Raw genomic sequence first — 17,145 nt, forward strand, 5'->3', positions numbered from 1 at the left:
GTGTTGTGCTTGATTTATAGCATGTAAAGAATCTTCCCATTGGCCAGATGGCATTTCTCTAGCATTCACTTTGTTGAGGATAACAATACAGGTAGCATTTCCCTAACCTGAAATTCCAGAATCTGTAACTTTACAAGCATTAACAACAAAAGGACCCTCATGCATTTGATTTCAGATTTTAAGATGAAGAAATTTCAACCAGTAGGTCTATGCAAATATTCCAAAATCCATGAAACTCAAAAATGTGAGATTCTTCCAGTCTTGCATTTCAGATACAGCATTATAATTTTATACTTGAGTCTTAGGGTAAATTCACAAAGGTTTTAGAGTGAAGTCACCTACTACAAAGTGGCTGTCCATCATATGGTAAGTAGCTACCTTTCTAACTTGCATTTACGATGCTTCACTTGAAGAATTCCCTAGCAGATACGGAACTTGCACCCTCATCCAGCATCCAGCGTGTTGGCTTAGCCAGCCTGATGCCCCAGCAGCACACAGAGCCTTGGCCAGCTCCCACACTGGGCTGGCTGGATCCCTGTGGGTCTCTCCCCTCGTAGCTCTCCACTGATTGACCTATATCCCAATGCAAACCATTAAACCTACCCCTGCCTTCCTTTTCTTTCTTAAGCAGAGGGAACAAGTTCCCATTCACTGGTTCAATTTCCCAGTGCCTGAAACGACCAGAGCTAGGAACTGAACCAGGCAGGCACTACATCTGGGATGCAGGCTGACTGACTGCTCCATCGAGGGGTCCAGGAAATGGGCAGGTCTGCTCCCTCTGCTTCCTCACTACTCTGCTGTCATTTGAGTGACTATAAACATCTGCTCAGTTACTTTTCTCCTCTGACTACTCTTGCCTCCCTTCAAATTGCCTTTCACAGGCTACTGAGTGAACTTTCTAGATTTCCCCAACTGATGTCACCCCACGTCTCTGCTGTGCCTTTACTCCGATGGATTTTGTCCCATATATGTGATACATTTCAGCCCATACAGAAACAAATCATGGAAAAGCAAACAGCTTCCTCTTGCTTCTATTTCTGTTCTAGAAGCAACCCGTTACCAGATTCTATACACACACACACCCCAAAAATTTCTCTGTGTATAAAGTCTTAGTTTTTTTTTTTCCATATTCCTTGCTTGCCAAAATTCCTACTAAAATAAATGTTTACAAAGTAGCCCACAGAGTGTTCATAAAAACAGCATCACAAGGCCTGTTGCCACAGACAACACCTGGTTCACACTGGAGGAGGATGCTGCGAGGCACCTCAGCCTGCGGCGGGGAACATTCACACTGCAGGCTGCAGACACTGGGGCTCAGGAATGCCTGCACTCTGACCACGGAGGGTTTCCCGGACAAGACCTGCAAAGCAACTTGTAAGTTTGATGCTTTCCCTAGCTGTAAGTAAGCACTGGAGATGTTCCTACATTTTGGAGGCTAAACTCATGAGCCAGTGGCTTGTTGAGCTCTCTGGCTTTACACTCACTGATGTACAGTCTCTGCAGAAGAATTCACAGATTATGTTGTGAACACTGAGCCTGTGTCTGCACGAAATTTTGTCACAAAGTCATCTTGTGAATTTTGCAAGGTCATCTTGCAGTCTAAATGAATCCACTTGAGGAAGGAATACAGCTGCCTTCATCTCCAGGTGACATGAATCTGCAGATGAAGCTCTGAGATATCTCTAAAAATAAGTTTAGCAAGAGCAAAGCAATGAAAAGTTAAACACAAAAAAATTATCCATGCTAGCTTTGTGGGGTCACAAGTTCATCTTCTGCCTGAGCGCTGCCAGAATCCTATAAAAGACTGCCATTGGAGTCCTACCTGCTCCCCCTTCGAACCCAGCCCTCTGTGAACGCATCTGGGAAAGCAGTGGCTAATACCACCAGTGCCTGGGTCCCAACCATTCATGTGAGAACCCAAGGTGGGGTACCTATCTGCTGTCCTTGGCTTGGCCTGGCCCAGACCTAGCTGCAGGCAGTCCCAATAAACAGAAGATTTTCTTCCTTAATGGCACATACACTCTCCTATCACCCTGGCTTTCAGGCAAAATCAAAAAATCTCAGATCTTTCAATTGTTACTTTTTCTAAAGACTTTGTACTTTTGAAATAAAAACCATTGTAAGGTCAAACAAACCTTTGAAAAATTCTTAGTCACTGGACCATAAACTGAGCCAACAAATACCAAAGAATTTAATGAACAGTAACAAAAAGATGAGCAGAAAATCTCCCATGTGCTGTGGAATTGAGCGATGCTTTCCCCATACGCCATGAGTAGGGAAGCATAATGTAAATAGGAGTATTCAAAGTAAATATGAAAATACAAATCTCAACTTTTGTATTCTGGAGGCTGGCATTGATTGTGACATAACAGGTGTGTGGGCACCAGTTAAAGTTTCATCTGATCCACTTCCAATCCAATTCCCTGCTAATGGCACAAGAAAAGTTTAAGAAGATGCTTTGGGTCCCCAGCCAGCCATGTGGGAGACTCAGATGGAGGTCCTGGAATCAAGCCGAGCCCGGTACCAACCATGTGATCATTTGGGGAATGAACATGCTCTCTTTTCTAACTGCAATTCAAATTTAAAATATTTTTAGAAAAAGTGTACCATTCAAGAAAAACTGTCTAGTACAATGGCCTAGTGGCTAAATCCTTGCCTTGCATGTGCCAGGATGCCAAATGGGTGCTAGTTCATGTCCTGACTGTTCCACTTCCCATCCAGCTCCCTGCTTGTGGACTGGGAAAGCAGTCAAATACTGTCCAAAGCCTTGGGATCCTGCACCCCTGTGGGAGACCGAGAAGAAGCTCCAGGCTTTGGATCAGCTCAGCTCCAGCCTTTGTGGCTACTTGGGGAGTGAACCAGCAGACAGAAGATCTTTCTGTTTCTCCTCCCCATATGTTCACCTTCTCAATAAAACATAAAAGAAACTGGACTTTCCAATAAAAATCTTTTTAAAAAAAAAAAAACTGAATTGTTGCGCTATTTTAAGAAACACTGTCTTGGGCCTGGCGCGGTGGCGCAAGTGGTTAAGCTCCTCACCTTGCACGCCCGGGATCCCATATGGGCGCTGGTTCTAATCCCAGCAGCCCTGCTTCCCATCCAGCTCCCTGCCTGTGGCCTGGGAAAGCAGTCAAGGACAGCCCAAAGCTTTGGGACCTTGCACCCGCGTGGGAAACCTGGATGAAGTTCCTGGCTCCTGCCTTCAGATTGGCACAGCACCACCCATTGCAGTCACTTGAAGAGTGAATCATCGAACGTAAGATCTTCCTCTCTTCTCCTCTTTGTAAATCTAATTTCGCAAGAAAAATAACTTTTTTTAAAAAAACATTTGTTCTATTCGAAAGGCAGGTCAAGTCAGATTTACAAAGAGAAGGGGAGACAGATGTTCCATCTGCTGGTTCACTACCCAATAGACTGCAACGGTTGGAGCTGAGCTGATCTGAAGCCAGGAGTCAGGAGCTGCTTCTGGGTCTTCCTTGTAGGTGCAGAGTCCCACGGCTTTGGGTCCTCCATGGTTTCTTTCCCAGGCCACAAGCCTGGTCTCCATGTTACACCTGGTGCATGTGCTAAGCTGCTCTGGGGGAAAGGTGCCAGGACTCCAGAAGGGCCTGCTGGTTAGGTTGGAGGCAATCTCAACCCTTCTCTGGTTACCGTGGTGATCAAGAACAGGGATTAATTACACAAACCACCCTGAGCGAAAAGCCAGACGCTAGGCCTACGCGGGTATGCTGACATAAACGTGCACACAGCTAGATGGGGACGGGTGAGAACTCGGAACCGTGGTGATTTCCGGCGTGTAACCCGGAACGCTCAAGTCGGACCCTCGCGAAACCGCCAGGAAACGTTGCTCAGAACGCTACACGTGGCCCCGGCGACTTCCGGCGAGCCCTCCCCCCCCCCGCCCCGCCGCGCACGACCCTTGGCTCCGGTTGGGGCAGGTGGGCGTGGCCAACGGCGTCTCCAGGAAGGAATCGATCGTTTATCCAATTAGAAATGACGTGCTTATGGGCCAATAGGAGAGAAGGAGGAGGCCCCGCCCATGCCCCTACCCAGCCAATGGGCGAGCAGCAGGGAGCAGCCCCCGCAGAAGCTGCGACCCGGCGCGGCCGCGCAGCATGGCGGGCGGGGCTCGGGAGGTCCTCACGCTGCAGTTGGGACACTTTGCGGGGTTCGTGGGAGCGCACTGGTGGAACCAGCAGGTGAGATGCCCCGCAGGCTGCCCGGCGGGAACTCCCTGGAGCCGACAGTCCTGACGTCCGGCCTGCTGCTCCCGCCCCGTGCCTCCCCAGGATGCTGCCTTGGACAGATCCACCGACCCCAAGGAGCCGCCGGGAGAGCTGTGTCCCGACGTCCTGTATCGGACCGGCCGGACGCTGCACGGCCAGGAAACCTACACGCCACGGCTCATCCTCATGGACCTCAAGGGTGAGGCGGAGCCGGGGACCTGGCGAATCTGGCGTCCCCTTTCACGTGGCAAGGAGCCAGCATCCTTCAGTTCGCTTCCAGCCCTTGCGGCGGTACTGGCCTCAAGGTCCAGGGAGGAAGGCACCAACTGCCTATGCCAACACCTGAGGGAGGCAGAAAGACAAGACTTGCTTCCGCACCGCCTCCCTGGAATGGGCTGGTCTGGCCCTGGGGGCAGTGGGACGCGCATCCCGTGGGGGGTGTGGTTTTCGTCCCAGGACCCACAGTAATGACTAAGCTGGAAGGGCAGCATCACTGTAGATTGTCCGTGGCCACGGTTCTCCTCTCCCACCCCATGTATCCAATGGCGTGCTGAAGGGACGATGACAGCAGGCCATAAAGAATGGGAGGGGGCGGGACCCCTAGGCTCTGGCCCGCCCTCTCCCATGACTCTCCCTGCAGGTAGCCTGAACTCCCTCCAAGAAGGTGGACTCTACAGGGACAGCCAGCTAGAGGCGGCCATCGCCTGGTATGTAAGCATGTGTGGAGGGAGTAGGGATCACCCTCACAGCTGGGGAGGCCCTCACAGCTAGAATCTGATCTACCTTCAACCTCTCTCAGGCAGGGCAAGCTCACCACCCACCAAGAGGAACCAGACCCCAAGAATCCACATCTCCAGGAACTTGTCAGTGCCAAGGTGGGGGCCCAGGGCCCAGGGCGGCACCCCAACGAGGGCAAGCAGAAATGACAGACACTGACTGCCTGAGCGAGGGGGCTGTGGGAGTGGTCAGGTCCCTCAGCCTCCACACAGGCAGTTGCCCGTCTCGCAGGGAGTGCTGAGCAGCGATGGCGTCTGGAGGGTCAGATGTGTCCCACGAGGCAAAGGTGAGACAGCCACAGCCACCAGGAGCTGCAGGACCAGGCTGGGCAGCTAGACAAGCGAGATGTGTTTTCTTGTGTCTTCACGCAGGCCCTCCACCAGTCCCCGCGGCCCCAGAACCACAGCCCCCGCCCCCCATGGAGGGCAGCGTCACAGTCTGGTCAGATTTCCTCCGAGTCCACCTGCACCCCCGCAGCATCTGCATGATCCACAAGTACAACCACGACGGGTAAGGTAGCACCAGGGGCTGCAAGGCCAGGCCTCAGGTCCCCACCACTGCTGGCCAAGGCCACTACAAGAGATGGAGGAGCTGACCTGGAGGGCTGTCAGTCATGGACGTGTTTCCCTCTGGGCAGGGAGGCAGGTCGGCTGGAGGCGTTTGGCCAAGGGGAGAGTGTCCTGAGGGAACCCAGGTACCTGGAGATGCTGGAAGACAGGCTGCACTTCTACGTGGAGGAATGTGACTATCTGCAGGTAGCTGCAGGGGACAGCCAGCGCCTGGTAGGCAGCCAACACGTGTGCCCACCACTGTTCACTGCCCCCCCTCCTCCAGGGCTTCCAGATCCTGTGTGACCTGCACGACGGTTTCTCTGGGGTAGGCGCTAAAGCTGCGGAGCTGCTGCAAGATGAATACTCAGGACGGGGGATAATTGCTTGGGGCCTGCTCCCAGGGCCCTACAATCTTGGAGTGAGTGGGCCTTGTGAGCGGGGAAAGCAGGAGATTCAAGTATCTTGGTACAAGAACTGCACAGTGCCAACTACTCATCTCTTCTTTCACCAGGACCCCCAGAAAAACATCTATCGCCTGTTAAACACAGCCTTCGGTCTGGCGCACTTGACTTCCTCCAGCTCTCTTGTCTGCCCCCTGTCCTTGGGAGGGAGCCTGGGCCTGCGGCCGGAGCCCCCTGTAACCTTCCCTAGCCTGCATTATGATGTAAGGGGCTAAGCTTTTCCTGCAGCTGTCCACCCCAGACTCAAGTCAGCCTGTTCCTTGCCATTCTTGAAATCTGAGTGTAAACAGTGTTAGGCTTCTGCAGCCTTGCATCGGCCCATCAGGCAAGTATGCCTCTCATTTCCTCTGCAGGCCGCTCTGCCCTTCCACTGCAGCGCCATTCTGGCCACGGCCCTGGACACACTCACGACACCCTACCGCCTCCGCTCCTCACCAGTCTCCATGGTGCAACTGGCCCATATGCTAAGCTGCTCTGGGAGAAAGGTACTAGGACTCCAGAGGGGCTGGCTGGGCCTCCCAGGACGCAGCCTTGTAATGTCACTTCCTGTCTCCAGGTGGCGACAGCGGGCGCCTCCATCCCCTTCCCCTGGGTTCCAGGCCAGTGCCTCCCTGATTCGCTGATGCAGTTGGGAGAAGCTCCCCCTTGGACCCCACTGTCTGCCTGCGGGGACCCTTCTGGAACACGCTGCTTTGCCCAGTCCGTGGTGCTGAGGGGCCTGAACCAGGCCTGCCACACCAGGTGAGGGGCTGTTACTCTTTCCCACACAGACGTCGGTCCAGGCCCTTCTAGACACCGCCTCCTCCACCATCCACCTCCCCTTAGTGAAAGGCAGCTCTGTGTTCCTGCCTGCCCACAGTCATGCTGCACAGAGCAAAGATGTGGCTGCTTTTGTCCTGGCAGTCAGCTCCCCCCGGGGACACCTTGGCCCTCCCCGCTGCATGCCTGTACCACTGGGGAAGATGTCCTGGCCCAGTACCTGCAACAGCACCAACCCAGCGGCCTGAGGTCAGTGTGAGCAGCCTCTGCCCTGCCCCTCCCAGCCCCCACACTGGCTGCTCACCTGAGCACTCTGCTCTGTCCCGACAGCTCATGCCACCTGCTGCTGAGCCCCTGCAGGGTGGCACCTCCCTACCCACCCCTCTTCTCCTCGAGCTTCTGCCAACAAGGTATGGTTCTGGATGGTTCCCCTGAGAGCAGGCAGGTAGGAGGCCAAGGACACAGAGTGCAAGCACAAGAAGGGTTTTACTGTCTGCTGGCCTGGGCAGAGCATTGACAAGTGCACAAGCCCCCACTGCAGCTGCTGCCAGGCAGCCTCACTCCAGGGGCTGGCACACTAAGGAGACAGTAGTACACACAGTGACTGAGTTTACTTCGGTCGGGCACACCCAGAGCCAGGATTGCCCTGGCAGCCCCTGCAGCTCCTGGCAGCTCCTGGCAGCCCAGGCCTGATGCCAAGCACAGTTCCTTCCTAGCTCTCGTTTTGCCCTCCCTCCACAGCACGGAGCAGCATCCCAGTCCTGGGGGCCCTGTGCTCCACTTCGGCCTTGCACCGGACTCTGAGAGGCCTGGCCAGGGAGCTCACAGCACTCGACCTGCGGCGCTGGGTCAGCTTCATGGACGCGGGAGTGGAGCTGGATGATGTGGAGGAGCTGCGGCAGGATCTGCACAGCCTGGCTCAGTGCTACCAGGAGGGGGATGGCCTCCCGGACTAGGCATCCCAGGGAAGGGGTCGGGGAGAGCTAGTTTACAATAAAAACTGCCAGATGCCGAGTCCAGTGTCTTGAGGCAGTACAGCTCGACTTCTTGGGAGTGGATACACCATCATCTGCCTTCATTATGCTTAGGGCAATTAATATGTGACATGAGACCCAAAAAAAAAAAAAGGGAAGAGAAAGCACAGCCCCATTCCCTCAGAGCTACTCACAAAGTAGGTGTGCAAGGTACTTGAAAGGCCCTGAACAGTGCGGCAGAGGACAGATCCCCAGGCCCACCTGAGGCCTCCAGCCTCCTTCAGCCCTGAGCCCCTGCTCAGCCATCCCGTGTGCTGAACTCAGTGACCGGACCCATGAGGGGGCTGCCCCTCCCCCCTGACATCTGGGATGTGGTCCTGCGCAGATGATGACCCACGCACCAGGCCTCACTCATCCAGCTCCTCCTCCGACAGAAGGTCCCCATGGTCAGAGAGCTGGTCCGCATTGCTGGTGCTGGTTGCGTCATCCTCGTCCTCCGAGCTGCCTTCGCAGGCCGTGTGGAACAGCTGCATGAGTTCACGAAAGCGGTGGGACACCTGTAAGGAGAAAGGTGATGCTGGTTGCTGCTGGTCCTTCCACTGCAACCTCCCGGCACACACAGCAGCTGCTGGGAGCTGGGGCCATCTAACCAAAAGGAACACTCGAAAACGCTGGGGCTCTGACCTGCGCACCCCTTTTGCCCCTCTCCCTGAGGTAGCACCCTGTCCCTGCCAGGCATTCCCACCCCCACTTACCTCAGCAGGGGTCTTATTGCCCAGCTGCTGTGAGATGACGCTAAAGGTCTGTGGCTGCGCCCCTTGCTCCTGGCACATGGTGAGAATCACGCGGTCGGCTTCCCTATAAGCAAACGCCTTGGTTGGGAAGAGCCCCGTGGGTGTGGTCCATACTTGCCCGCCCGTGCAGAGGCATGCTCACTTACCTCGTCCACAGGACCACCTTCTCACCCGTGGAGCTGACCTTGCTGTTGTTGGCACACACGGTAGCTTCTGTGGCCTTTAGCGGGTGCTCCCCTTCTGGGCCCCTGCCCGGTACCCCACCGTCTTTAAGCAAAGCCCCTTTAGAGGTTTTGGGAGGTGTTTCTGTGGTGTCCATCCCTGATGAAGATGCAGGGGCTGGGGGAGTCCTGTCTGCCACCTCTGTGCTCGCACTGCTTGAGTGCGGCTGGCTCTCTGGAGCCGCTACTTTCGCAGACACCTGTCTTCTCCTTATGTCTTTGGTCCTCGAAGTGCCAGGGCTCGGGAAGGAAGCAGGAGGTTCACCAGTACCTGGTGATTTCTCAGTTTTGGATGTATCCCAGAGCGGTGTGGAAGCCTCTGCCCCTTCCACTTCCTGGTGCTTGTCCTTCTGAGGTCTGGAGGGTGCACTGGGGCAGGAGAGTCCCTCAGGCCCAGCCTGGTTGCTCCCAATGGTGACCAGTTCAGCTCCAGTTTTGGAGGGGATCTGTGGAACCTCAGGGGAGCCAGGTCGAGGGACATCCAGAAGACGTTCTGGGACAGTTGCCTCACAGGGGTATGCCAGGGTGCTCCCTGCTGCCAGGCCTGCGTGAAAGGAAAAGGATCAAGAAGTACCAGTGGTAAGCTCAGGGTCATCTTGGAGCACTCCGGCACACAGTGCCCATTCACAGGTGTGAAAGCAGGGCAGACAGCAGCCATGCCTGTAGAATGTAGACTACAGAGCTCTAGGAGAAAGCGGGAGGGCTTCCAGTAAGGGGACACCAGAGATGCTGACTGCTCTGTGGCAAAGCTAGTGAGGCCATAAGGCTCAACACAAGGGGCTCTTGCTGGTCTGGCAGTGAAGGAGGCGGTACGAGCCCTGAGAAAGCAATAACAGCTAGGTTCCCAGTCTCCATGTGAAGCAAGGGAGCAAGACAGAAACAAGGGGAAAAAGTCATGTCGGCCGCATGGGGCCGACAGGTCACTCACAGGGAACAGGCACCTCCGCCTTCCTGGAGGTCCTGCCAGGCCGGCTCTGGTTGGCCTCTGGGCTTGCACGCTCCTCCGAGGCTTCCTCATCCATCACGTCCTTGCCCCGCCCAGCTTCTTTAGCACCAGGCCCAGGACTTGCTGCTCGCTGAGGGCTGCTGCCAACCAACTCCTGAGGCTCCTTGCTCTTGCAGGATTTGCTGTCATAAACCTGCAGGGATGACACTCTGAGTCAGTGTCCTACCAACTGCATCCCAAGGATTCCTTGTGTTCAGAATGTCACTCAACATAGATGGTGGTCCCAACCACTGTGAACAGCCCCAAGCCAAGCACTGGAGGTCATCTCTCCCTCTAACAAGACTGCTTTTGCTGCCAACCAATTCCACCACAGAGAATCAGAATTATAATTTTTTTTTTTGGTAAGGACTTATTAAAAGGCAGAGTGACAGAGACTTCCATCAACTGCTTTACTCCCCTAATGTTCATAATAGTAGGATCTGGGCCAAGCAGAAGCCAAGAACTCCATCCAGGTCTCCAACATGGGTGGAAGGGCCCAAATACTTGAGCCATCATCTGCAGCTTCCCAGGTGCAGTGGCAGGGAGCCAGATCAGGTGCAGTAGATGGGACTCAAATTGGCACTCTAAGGCCCAGCATGGTGGCCTAGTGGCTAAAGTCCTCACCTTTCACTGTACCAGGATCCCATATGAGCGACGGTTCTAATTCCGGCAGCCCCACTTCCCATCCAGCTCCCTGTTTGTGGCCTGGGAAAGCAGTTGAGCACAGACCAAAGCCTTGGAACCTGCACTCGCATGGGAGACCTGGAAGCAGCTCCAGGCTCCTGGATTTGGATCAGCTCAGGTCTGGCCGTTACAACCACTTGGGAAGTGAATCATCGGATCAAAGATCCTCTCTGTGTCTCTTCCTCTCTTTGTATATCTGACTTTCCAATAAAAATAAATATTTTTTTAAAAACTGGCATTCCAGGGTCCCAGCGGTGTGGCCTAGCAGCTTAAGTCCTCGCCTTGAACACGCAGGGATCCCATATGGGCGCCAGTTCTAATCCCAGCAGCTCCACTTCCCATCCAGCTCCCTGCTTGTGGCCTGGGAAAGCAGTCAAGGACGGCCCAAAGCCTTGGGACCCTGCACCTGTGTGGAAGACCCGGAAGAAGTTCCTGGCTCCTGGCTTCGGATCGGCATAGCATCGGCCGTTGCACTCACTTGGGGAATGAATCATCAGACGGAAGATCTTCCTCTCTGTCTCTTCTCCTCTCTGTATATCTGACTTTCCAATAAATAGATAAATCTTTAAAAAAAAAAAAAAACCCGGCATTCCAGTATGGGATACGGGGGACTGCAAACAGCCCACAATGCCAGCCTCCAGAAGTCTGTGTTCCCTATAACAGTGATTTCAAGAAAGCAAAAAAAAAAGAACTAAGGGGACAGGAACAGCTAAGCTGGTTTCCAATTCCAAAAGCTTTATTCTTCTTTTCTAAAGAGGAAAAACCATCATAGATATCTGAAAGGTTCTGTTTTCTTTGTAATATGGACACATGTGTACTGCCTGTTACTTACATGTGTTGTCTTTTTAGTTAAGAGGTGCAAATCTATAGTAGCAAACAACAGCGCAACAGGAAACCTGGGCTACCCCAGGCAGCTCAGACCCGAGTACCAGTGCCCCAGTATGGTCCTCACCTTGCTGCTACAATGGCAACAATTTCTCCTTTTGTTCTTCTTCAGCTTGGAATCAGGACCTCCCTCATGGCAGGAACAGGTGCAGTCCTTGGCGCCATCTGGCCACTCTGTCTCCTAGGAGATCCCTGCACTTAGTGTTTTCAGCACCAAGAGAGAAAGCTAGGTTGCTAGCTAGGAAGCTCATCCCCACCCAGGCCATGCTTTAGTTCTTGCCAGCTCAGCATACTGTGGAGAAATCAATGTGAGGCCGCTGGCTACATGTAAGCCCAGATCCCTGTGAAGATCCTTACGTGAGCCAAACGCACCATCTCCCAAAGGCCCAGGTGTTCCCAGAACTACTGAGGAGCGGCAATGCCTCTTGGCCCTAGACAGCCTGACCCAGGCCTCTCAGCCTCCCTCACCTTGCCTCTGTCGCCCTGGGCCAGAGACGGGACCTCTTGTAATTGGAGCAAGAGAGCCCTGCATGGATGGAGAGTTCACAAAGTGGCACACTAACAAACCAAGACCACTGCCAACCCCATTTACAGCAAAGAAATTGAAATAAGGAGAGGTGGGAAAAGGTGCCCTCATGCAGGGGTTTCCACCCAGAATGAAGTAAAGACATAATAAATTGAGTAAGGATCGAGGTGTGCCTGAGCCCAGAGCCTAGCATCGCCATTTATTTAACACAACACTCAGGCACAAGATTCTCCCTGTTTGAGTTACCACTTACATAAAGGGGAATCCACAACAGTCACCACAGAATTAAGAGTTAATAATCCATGTGAATAAATACTCCCATGCAAGGCCTGATGTCTGGAAACACAACTAGGGATTTGCAGCTATCATTATCCTCAGCAAGAAAAAGCACACTTCTGCCCAGTGTTTCCTCACATGACCGAAGGGGACAAGGTGAAGGCCCAGGGCTGAGAGAGGCGGCTCTGAGCTGGAAGAGAGGACCAGCATCCTTCTGGGGAGGTAACCAGGGCCTCCTTGGCAATGACACCACCTCCCACAGGCTCTGAAAGGCCACAGCAACCTGACCTGGGCTCCAATCTGGGGAAGTCCTGCATCTAAAGCCCCAAAGCCTGGGATCACATTATGCCAAAGAAACATGTCCCGAGAAAACTCAGGGCTTCCTTCATGAGCAACAAATTACCCCCAACACCCAGACGTACCTTATCATGGTTTTGGGCGCCCATCTCTTTTCTTCTTTTGCTCTTAGAGGCTGTGGGTATCTTGGAGGGTTCTTCTTCCTCTTCCACATCAGGCAGTGCCACTTCTTCAAAGCCATCAAACTGAGGAGGAGTTGGTGCGCTCAGCTCAAGCTGCAGGCAGACACCTGCACCACCATGCCTCCCCGCCCTCACACCCCACTGCAGCCTCGGGGTCTGTACCTCATACTCTTTCTCCTCTGTCCAGTTGATCTCTTCAAAGTCACCCATCCGGCTAGCAGCAGGGCGCAGATGGTCGAAGAAGATGGAAAATTCGTCCTGTAGGTGGTCATGGCCCTTAAGGAGCTGCCACATCTGTGTCTTGAGCTGAGAGTGACAAGGAAACACGGAGTCTAGAACCCCACACATCCACATTCTGCTGTCCTGGGGCCCTGCTTTGACAGCTGGTTCTCAAACCTCCTTTCCACGCCTGCCTATCCCACAGGTTCCATTCCTAACGATGATGCTTCACTCCTGCCCCACTGACTTCTGGCTAGGTCCTGTTCTATCCTTTCCTTAAATACCCCATGCCAGGGCAGTCACAGCTTTCCTGACCTGTGAAGATGGGCCAGGTTGTGGTTTTGGGCAACCCTCCCACCTCAGCAAGCCTCAAAAATCCTTGCTGCCTTCATCTCCCAGAAGCACACGGGACGCCACAGGCAGATGGATGTGGGATCGGCTGGGGGAGAAGGGGCAAGGTAAGGCCTGAAGGCCAGTGGCAAGGCAGCAGCAGAGGCAGGTACCTCGGCGATCTCCTGGGGCAGGCAGTCTGCACAGCCCTGCAGCACCTTGATGATCTTCTGGTGGTGGGAGGGGTTCTCCGCAAAGCAGATCTCCAGCTGCCGCAGGAACTTGCGGCTCTTCTCGAAGGCCTGCTGCTCCTCAAACTAAAGAGGAAAGGCAATAATAGGGTAGCATCAAAGGGTTTATGGGAAGTGAGACCTGAAAAATACCTATGTGTGCATTACAAAATGTTCTGCAACAAAATAAATCTCTTTTAATTCCATTTTCCTTAAACATTTTAAACATCTTTTAAAAATGTGCTTTAGGGCCCGGCACGGTGGCGCAGTGGTTAAGGTCCTCACCTTGCATGCCTGGGATCCCATATGGGCACCGGTTCTAATCCCGGCAGCCCCGCTTCCCTTCCAGCTCCCTGCCTGTGGCCCAGGAAAGCAGTCAAGGACAGCCCAAAGCTTTGGGACTCTGCACCCGCGTGGGAGACCCGGAAGAGGCTCCTGGCTTCGGATCAGCATAGTATCGGCACGTTGCGCTCACTTGGGGAGTGAATCATCGGACGGAAGATCTTCCTCTCTGTCTCTCCTCTCTGTATATCTGCCTTTCCAATAAAAATAAATAAATCTTTAAAAAATAAAAAAAATAAAAAAATAAAAATGTGCTTCGCCCTAGCTGTAGGCAATGAACTCGGTTACCTTTTCCCTAAGACAGGATTTACACTGCTGGGAGGAAAGCAGCCAACAGCTTGTGGGCATTTTGAGCTTCATTAATGCCAATTATGACTTAAATATACAAATGTGCCAGCATAGCTGCCTATAGTATTTTTTACATTTCTTTTTTTAAATCAGGGTGAAGGGATCAGCACGGTGGCTCAACAGGATAACCCTCCATATGCAAGTCCCAGCATCCCAACAGCCCTAGCTATTGCAGCAAACTGGGGAGTGAACCAATGGATGGAAGATGTAACTCACTCACTCTTGTCTTTCCCTCTTTCTCCCTTCCTCTATCCTCCTTCCCTCAAGCTCTGCTTCTTCCTCTCTCTTTGTAACTCTGCCTTTCCAATTAGCATGAATTAATGGCTCCTGGCTTGGGATTGGCTGTTACAGCCATTGCAGCCAGTAGGGGAGTGAACCAGTGAATGGAAGATTTTTCTCTTTTTCTCTCCATAAATTTGATCTGCATTTCCAGTAAAAATAAGAAAATAGAATTTTAACATTTTTTATTATTTTTTTTAATTTATTTTTTAAAAAAAGATTTATTTTTATTGGAAATTCAGATATACATTGAGGAGGAGAGACAGAGAGGAAGAGCTTCTGTCTGATGATTCACTCCCCAAGTGACTGCAACAGCTGGTGCCATGCCGATCCGAAGCCAGGAACCTGAGCTTCCTTCCGGGTATCCCACGTGGATGCAGGGTCCCAAGGCTTTGGGCTGTCCTTGACTGCTTTCCCAGGCCACAAGCAGGGAGCTGGATGGAAAGTGGAGCTACCGGGATTAGAATTAGCACCCATATGGGATCCCGGTGCTTTCAGGGTCAGGACTTTAGCCGCTAGGCCACACCGTTGGGCCCTTTAATTGATTTTTATTGCAAAGTTAGATATACAGAGAAGAGGAGAGACAGAGAGGAAGAGCTTCTGTCTGCTGATTTACTCCCCAAGCAGCCGTCACGGCTGGAGCTGAGCTGATCTGAAGCCAGGAGCCTGGAGCTTCTTCTGGGTCTCCCACACAGGTACAGGATCTCAAGGCTTCAGGCCCGTCCTCGACTGCTTTCCCAGACCACAAGCAGGGAGCTGGATAGGACATGGGGGCTAGGACACGAACCAGTACCCCTATGTGATTCCAGTGCATGCAAGGCAAGGACTTTAGCCACTAGGCTACTCGGCCCGAAAATAACTTTTATAAAAATTGATTTGAAAGCCAGAAGTAGAGATCCTATCTGCTCAGTCATTCTGCAGAAGCCCACAACAAGCCAACCTGCGCAGGTCACAGCCAGGATCCCACGAGGCACACTGGGTCTCCCAGATGGGCACATGGGCTCAAGCATCCGAGCCACCAAATGCTGCCTGTCACGGTACAAATGAGCAGGGCTGTGTAGGCAGAAATGGAGCCAAGATGCTCTGATGTGGGATTAGCTGCCCCAGGCGCCCTCTAACATTTATGCCTGATCCGAAGCTTTCTAAAGTGTCCTCATGCAGCTGAAGAAGTACTTGAGGGTTCTATGGATAAGAACTATGAACAAGAGGCAGCACGGTAGAATACCGGGGTAAGCCTCCTCCTGCAATGCCTACCCATTAGGGGATGAACGAGAAGATGGAAGTGCTCTCTGTCTAAATCTGCCTTTCCAATAAAAACAAATCTTTAAAGATAAATTTCTGTCAAGATAAAAACAAAACAAAGAGCTGCTGACACAGTATAATGAGAAAACTATACTATAGTAGATGACTGTGAAATCTTACTTTAGTGGCTAAATAAGGATTTAAACCCAGGCCGACTGGCCTCATAGTGTAAGGGACACTGACTCCCATGGGTATGAGTCATTCAGAACACTGGCAGCCATCCACCTTGGGTCAATGGAAACTGTCAACCCCAGATAACCAAGACGGGAAGGAGACATTCCAGAGATGTGCCTATTTTGACCTATTTATAGTTTTGGGACACTCAACTTCACATACTACTCCAGTTTACAAAGAATCTTTACACACACTCATTTGGTCGTCACAGGCACACCAGAAACCAACATGGACATCATGTACATACTTTGCCCATGTCACTGAACTGTTTAAAGACTACCACAATAACCTCATGACTCATCTCCAATTTTATCAGTCATGAACAAAGGCCCAGACCACAGCACTGTTCCTGTTCAGATTCATTCTTCAGCATCTTACGTCACTCCACCACAGTGGTTATCCCAGCACTATATACAAAATGGCACATACCAACACTCACTTACCCACGTTACTAACACTTCTCTAGTCCCCTTCCCTGTCTTACTCTTAAACAGTACTGTCACTGTAAATCACACTCGGAAATGCTAGATCTTACTATTTACTACAAATTTCATCATATCTAGATTTTATGTACCTATAATACATTTAGAGATCGCCATACAACTTTCTCTGTGAGAATGTTGAGTTCCACAATGGCAGGGATCTTAAGTCTTTTAAATTCTGTATTTCTAATAATTCTGAGAATGACAGACGGTAAGAAGACAACAAATATTTCTTAAAAGTGGGTTGAGTACACTGGCACATGCAAAGGCCAGGACTGAAGGCAAACCATGCCAAGCAATTCCACAGCACCAATGACATGTCTGAGATCCGAGACAGAGAGCGGGCCTGGCAGAACTTCAGGAACTACCCTACTAGGCTGCAGCTCCTGCTGGGGAGCACAAGAGCCAGGTCTAGGGGCAGAAGAGGTCAAGCAAAGTGTAGCCCTTGTTAGAGTTTGTTTGAGCTGGATTTGGAAACACGCCAGGCTGGATCAGGTCAGCACCCACTGGCATACATGAGAACCAGGACAAGATGTGGGTTGTGCCAGGAAGGACTAGGCTGCAACACCTGCATGAACAGAGACTGCAGGCAGGCAATACCAGGCTGTTTGAAGCACCTGTCAGCATCACAAAATCCAGGGCTGGGAACAGGTCCGGTAGGGAAAACTGAGAATTCCCCTGCTAGGCTTCAGTTCCCACTGGTGAATGCAAGAACCAGGGCTGTGGGCAGACCAGGCTGTGCAAGTTTGCAGCACCTGGCAGCATACATGTGCTGGGTCTAGGGGAGAGCCAGACTAGGCTAGGCTTCATCACCCACAGGTGCTCATGAGAGCTCGAATGG

At 52.3% G+C, this 17,145-nt stretch overlaps 2 protein-coding genes across 4 annotated transcripts in view; one reads left to right on the top strand and one right to left on the bottom strand.

The window, feature by feature from the left end:
• Window positions 1-4,089: 4,089 nt before the first annotated feature.
• MSTO1 (misato mitochondrial distribution and morphology regulator 1) lies at window positions 4,090-7,730 on the top strand. Of its 3 annotated transcripts, none has more exons than XR_005885741.1 (14): window positions 4,090-4,199; window positions 4,290-4,425; window positions 4,867-4,933; window positions 5,026-5,101; window positions 5,235-5,289; window positions 5,375-5,513; window positions 5,641-5,758; window positions 5,838-5,972; window positions 6,066-6,218; window positions 6,369-6,500; window positions 6,572-6,756; window positions 6,875-7,023; window positions 7,105-7,184; window positions 7,516-7,534. XR_005885741.1 is itself a non-coding variant. In XM_040999035.1 (14 exons), exons 1-14 carry the CDS (start codon window positions 4,116-4,118, stop codon window positions 7,728-7,730), a joined length of 1,722 nt encoding a protein of 573 aa, XP_040854969.1. In that variant the 5' UTR covers window positions 4,090-4,115. The 3 variants fall into 3 exon arrangements, 2 of the variants coding, with proteins under 2 accessions (XP_040854969.1, XP_040854970.1); XM_040999035.1 differs by having other exon boundaries at window positions 6,919-7,023; window positions 7,105-7,226; window positions 7,516-7,730; XM_040999036.1 differs by having other exon boundaries at window positions 6,919-7,023; window positions 7,516-7,730.
• A 106-nt stretch (window positions 7,731-7,836) lies between these two features.
• Window positions 7,837-17,145, bottom strand: part of GON4L (gon-4 like) — a 61,319-nt gene continuing 52,010 nt past the window's right edge. The window contains exons 25-32 of the mRNA XM_040999033.1: window positions 13,321-13,464; window positions 12,761-12,904; window positions 12,542-12,661; window positions 11,385-11,498; window positions 9,692-9,902; window positions 8,689-9,307; window positions 8,504-8,606; window positions 7,837-8,305 (exon numbers count right to left, since the gene is read on the bottom strand). Of these exons, the coding sequence (XP_040854967.1) occupies window positions 8,156-8,305; window positions 8,504-8,606; window positions 8,689-9,307; window positions 9,692-9,902; window positions 11,385-11,498; window positions 12,542-12,661; window positions 12,761-12,904; window positions 13,321-13,464 (1,605 nt within the window). The 3' untranslated portion in view covers window positions 7,837-8,155. The remainder of the gene's footprint in view (window positions 8,306-8,503; window positions 8,607-8,688; window positions 9,308-9,691; window positions 9,903-11,384; window positions 11,499-12,541; window positions 12,662-12,760; window positions 12,905-13,320; window positions 13,465-17,145) is intronic.

This window comes from Ochotona curzoniae, unplaced genomic scaffold, assembly GCF_017591425.1.
Source record: "Ochotona curzoniae isolate NIBS_2020 unplaced genomic scaffold, NIBS_Ocur_1.0 scaffold_1037, whole genome shotgun sequence".
Taxonomy (NCBI): domain Eukaryota; kingdom Metazoa; phylum Chordata; class Mammalia; order Lagomorpha; family Ochotonidae; genus Ochotona; species Ochotona curzoniae.

What these genes read in the sequence shown, in the direction of transcription:
- MSTO1 (XM_040999035.1), top strand. Translation starts at nt 4,116, where the DNA reads ATGGCGGGCGGGGCTCGGGAGGTCCTCACGCTGCAGTTGGGACACTTT. An exon ending in ATGTGTCCCACGAGGCAAAG is followed by an intron (nt 5,290 to 5,374) that starts GTGAGACAGCCA and finishes GTCTTCACGCAG; the next exon opens with GCCCTCCACCAGTCCCCGCG. An exon ending in CAGGGCCCTACAATCTTGGA is followed by an intron (nt 5,973 to 6,065) that starts GTGAGTGGGCCT and finishes TTCTTTCACCAG; the next exon opens with GACCCCCAGAAAAACATCTA.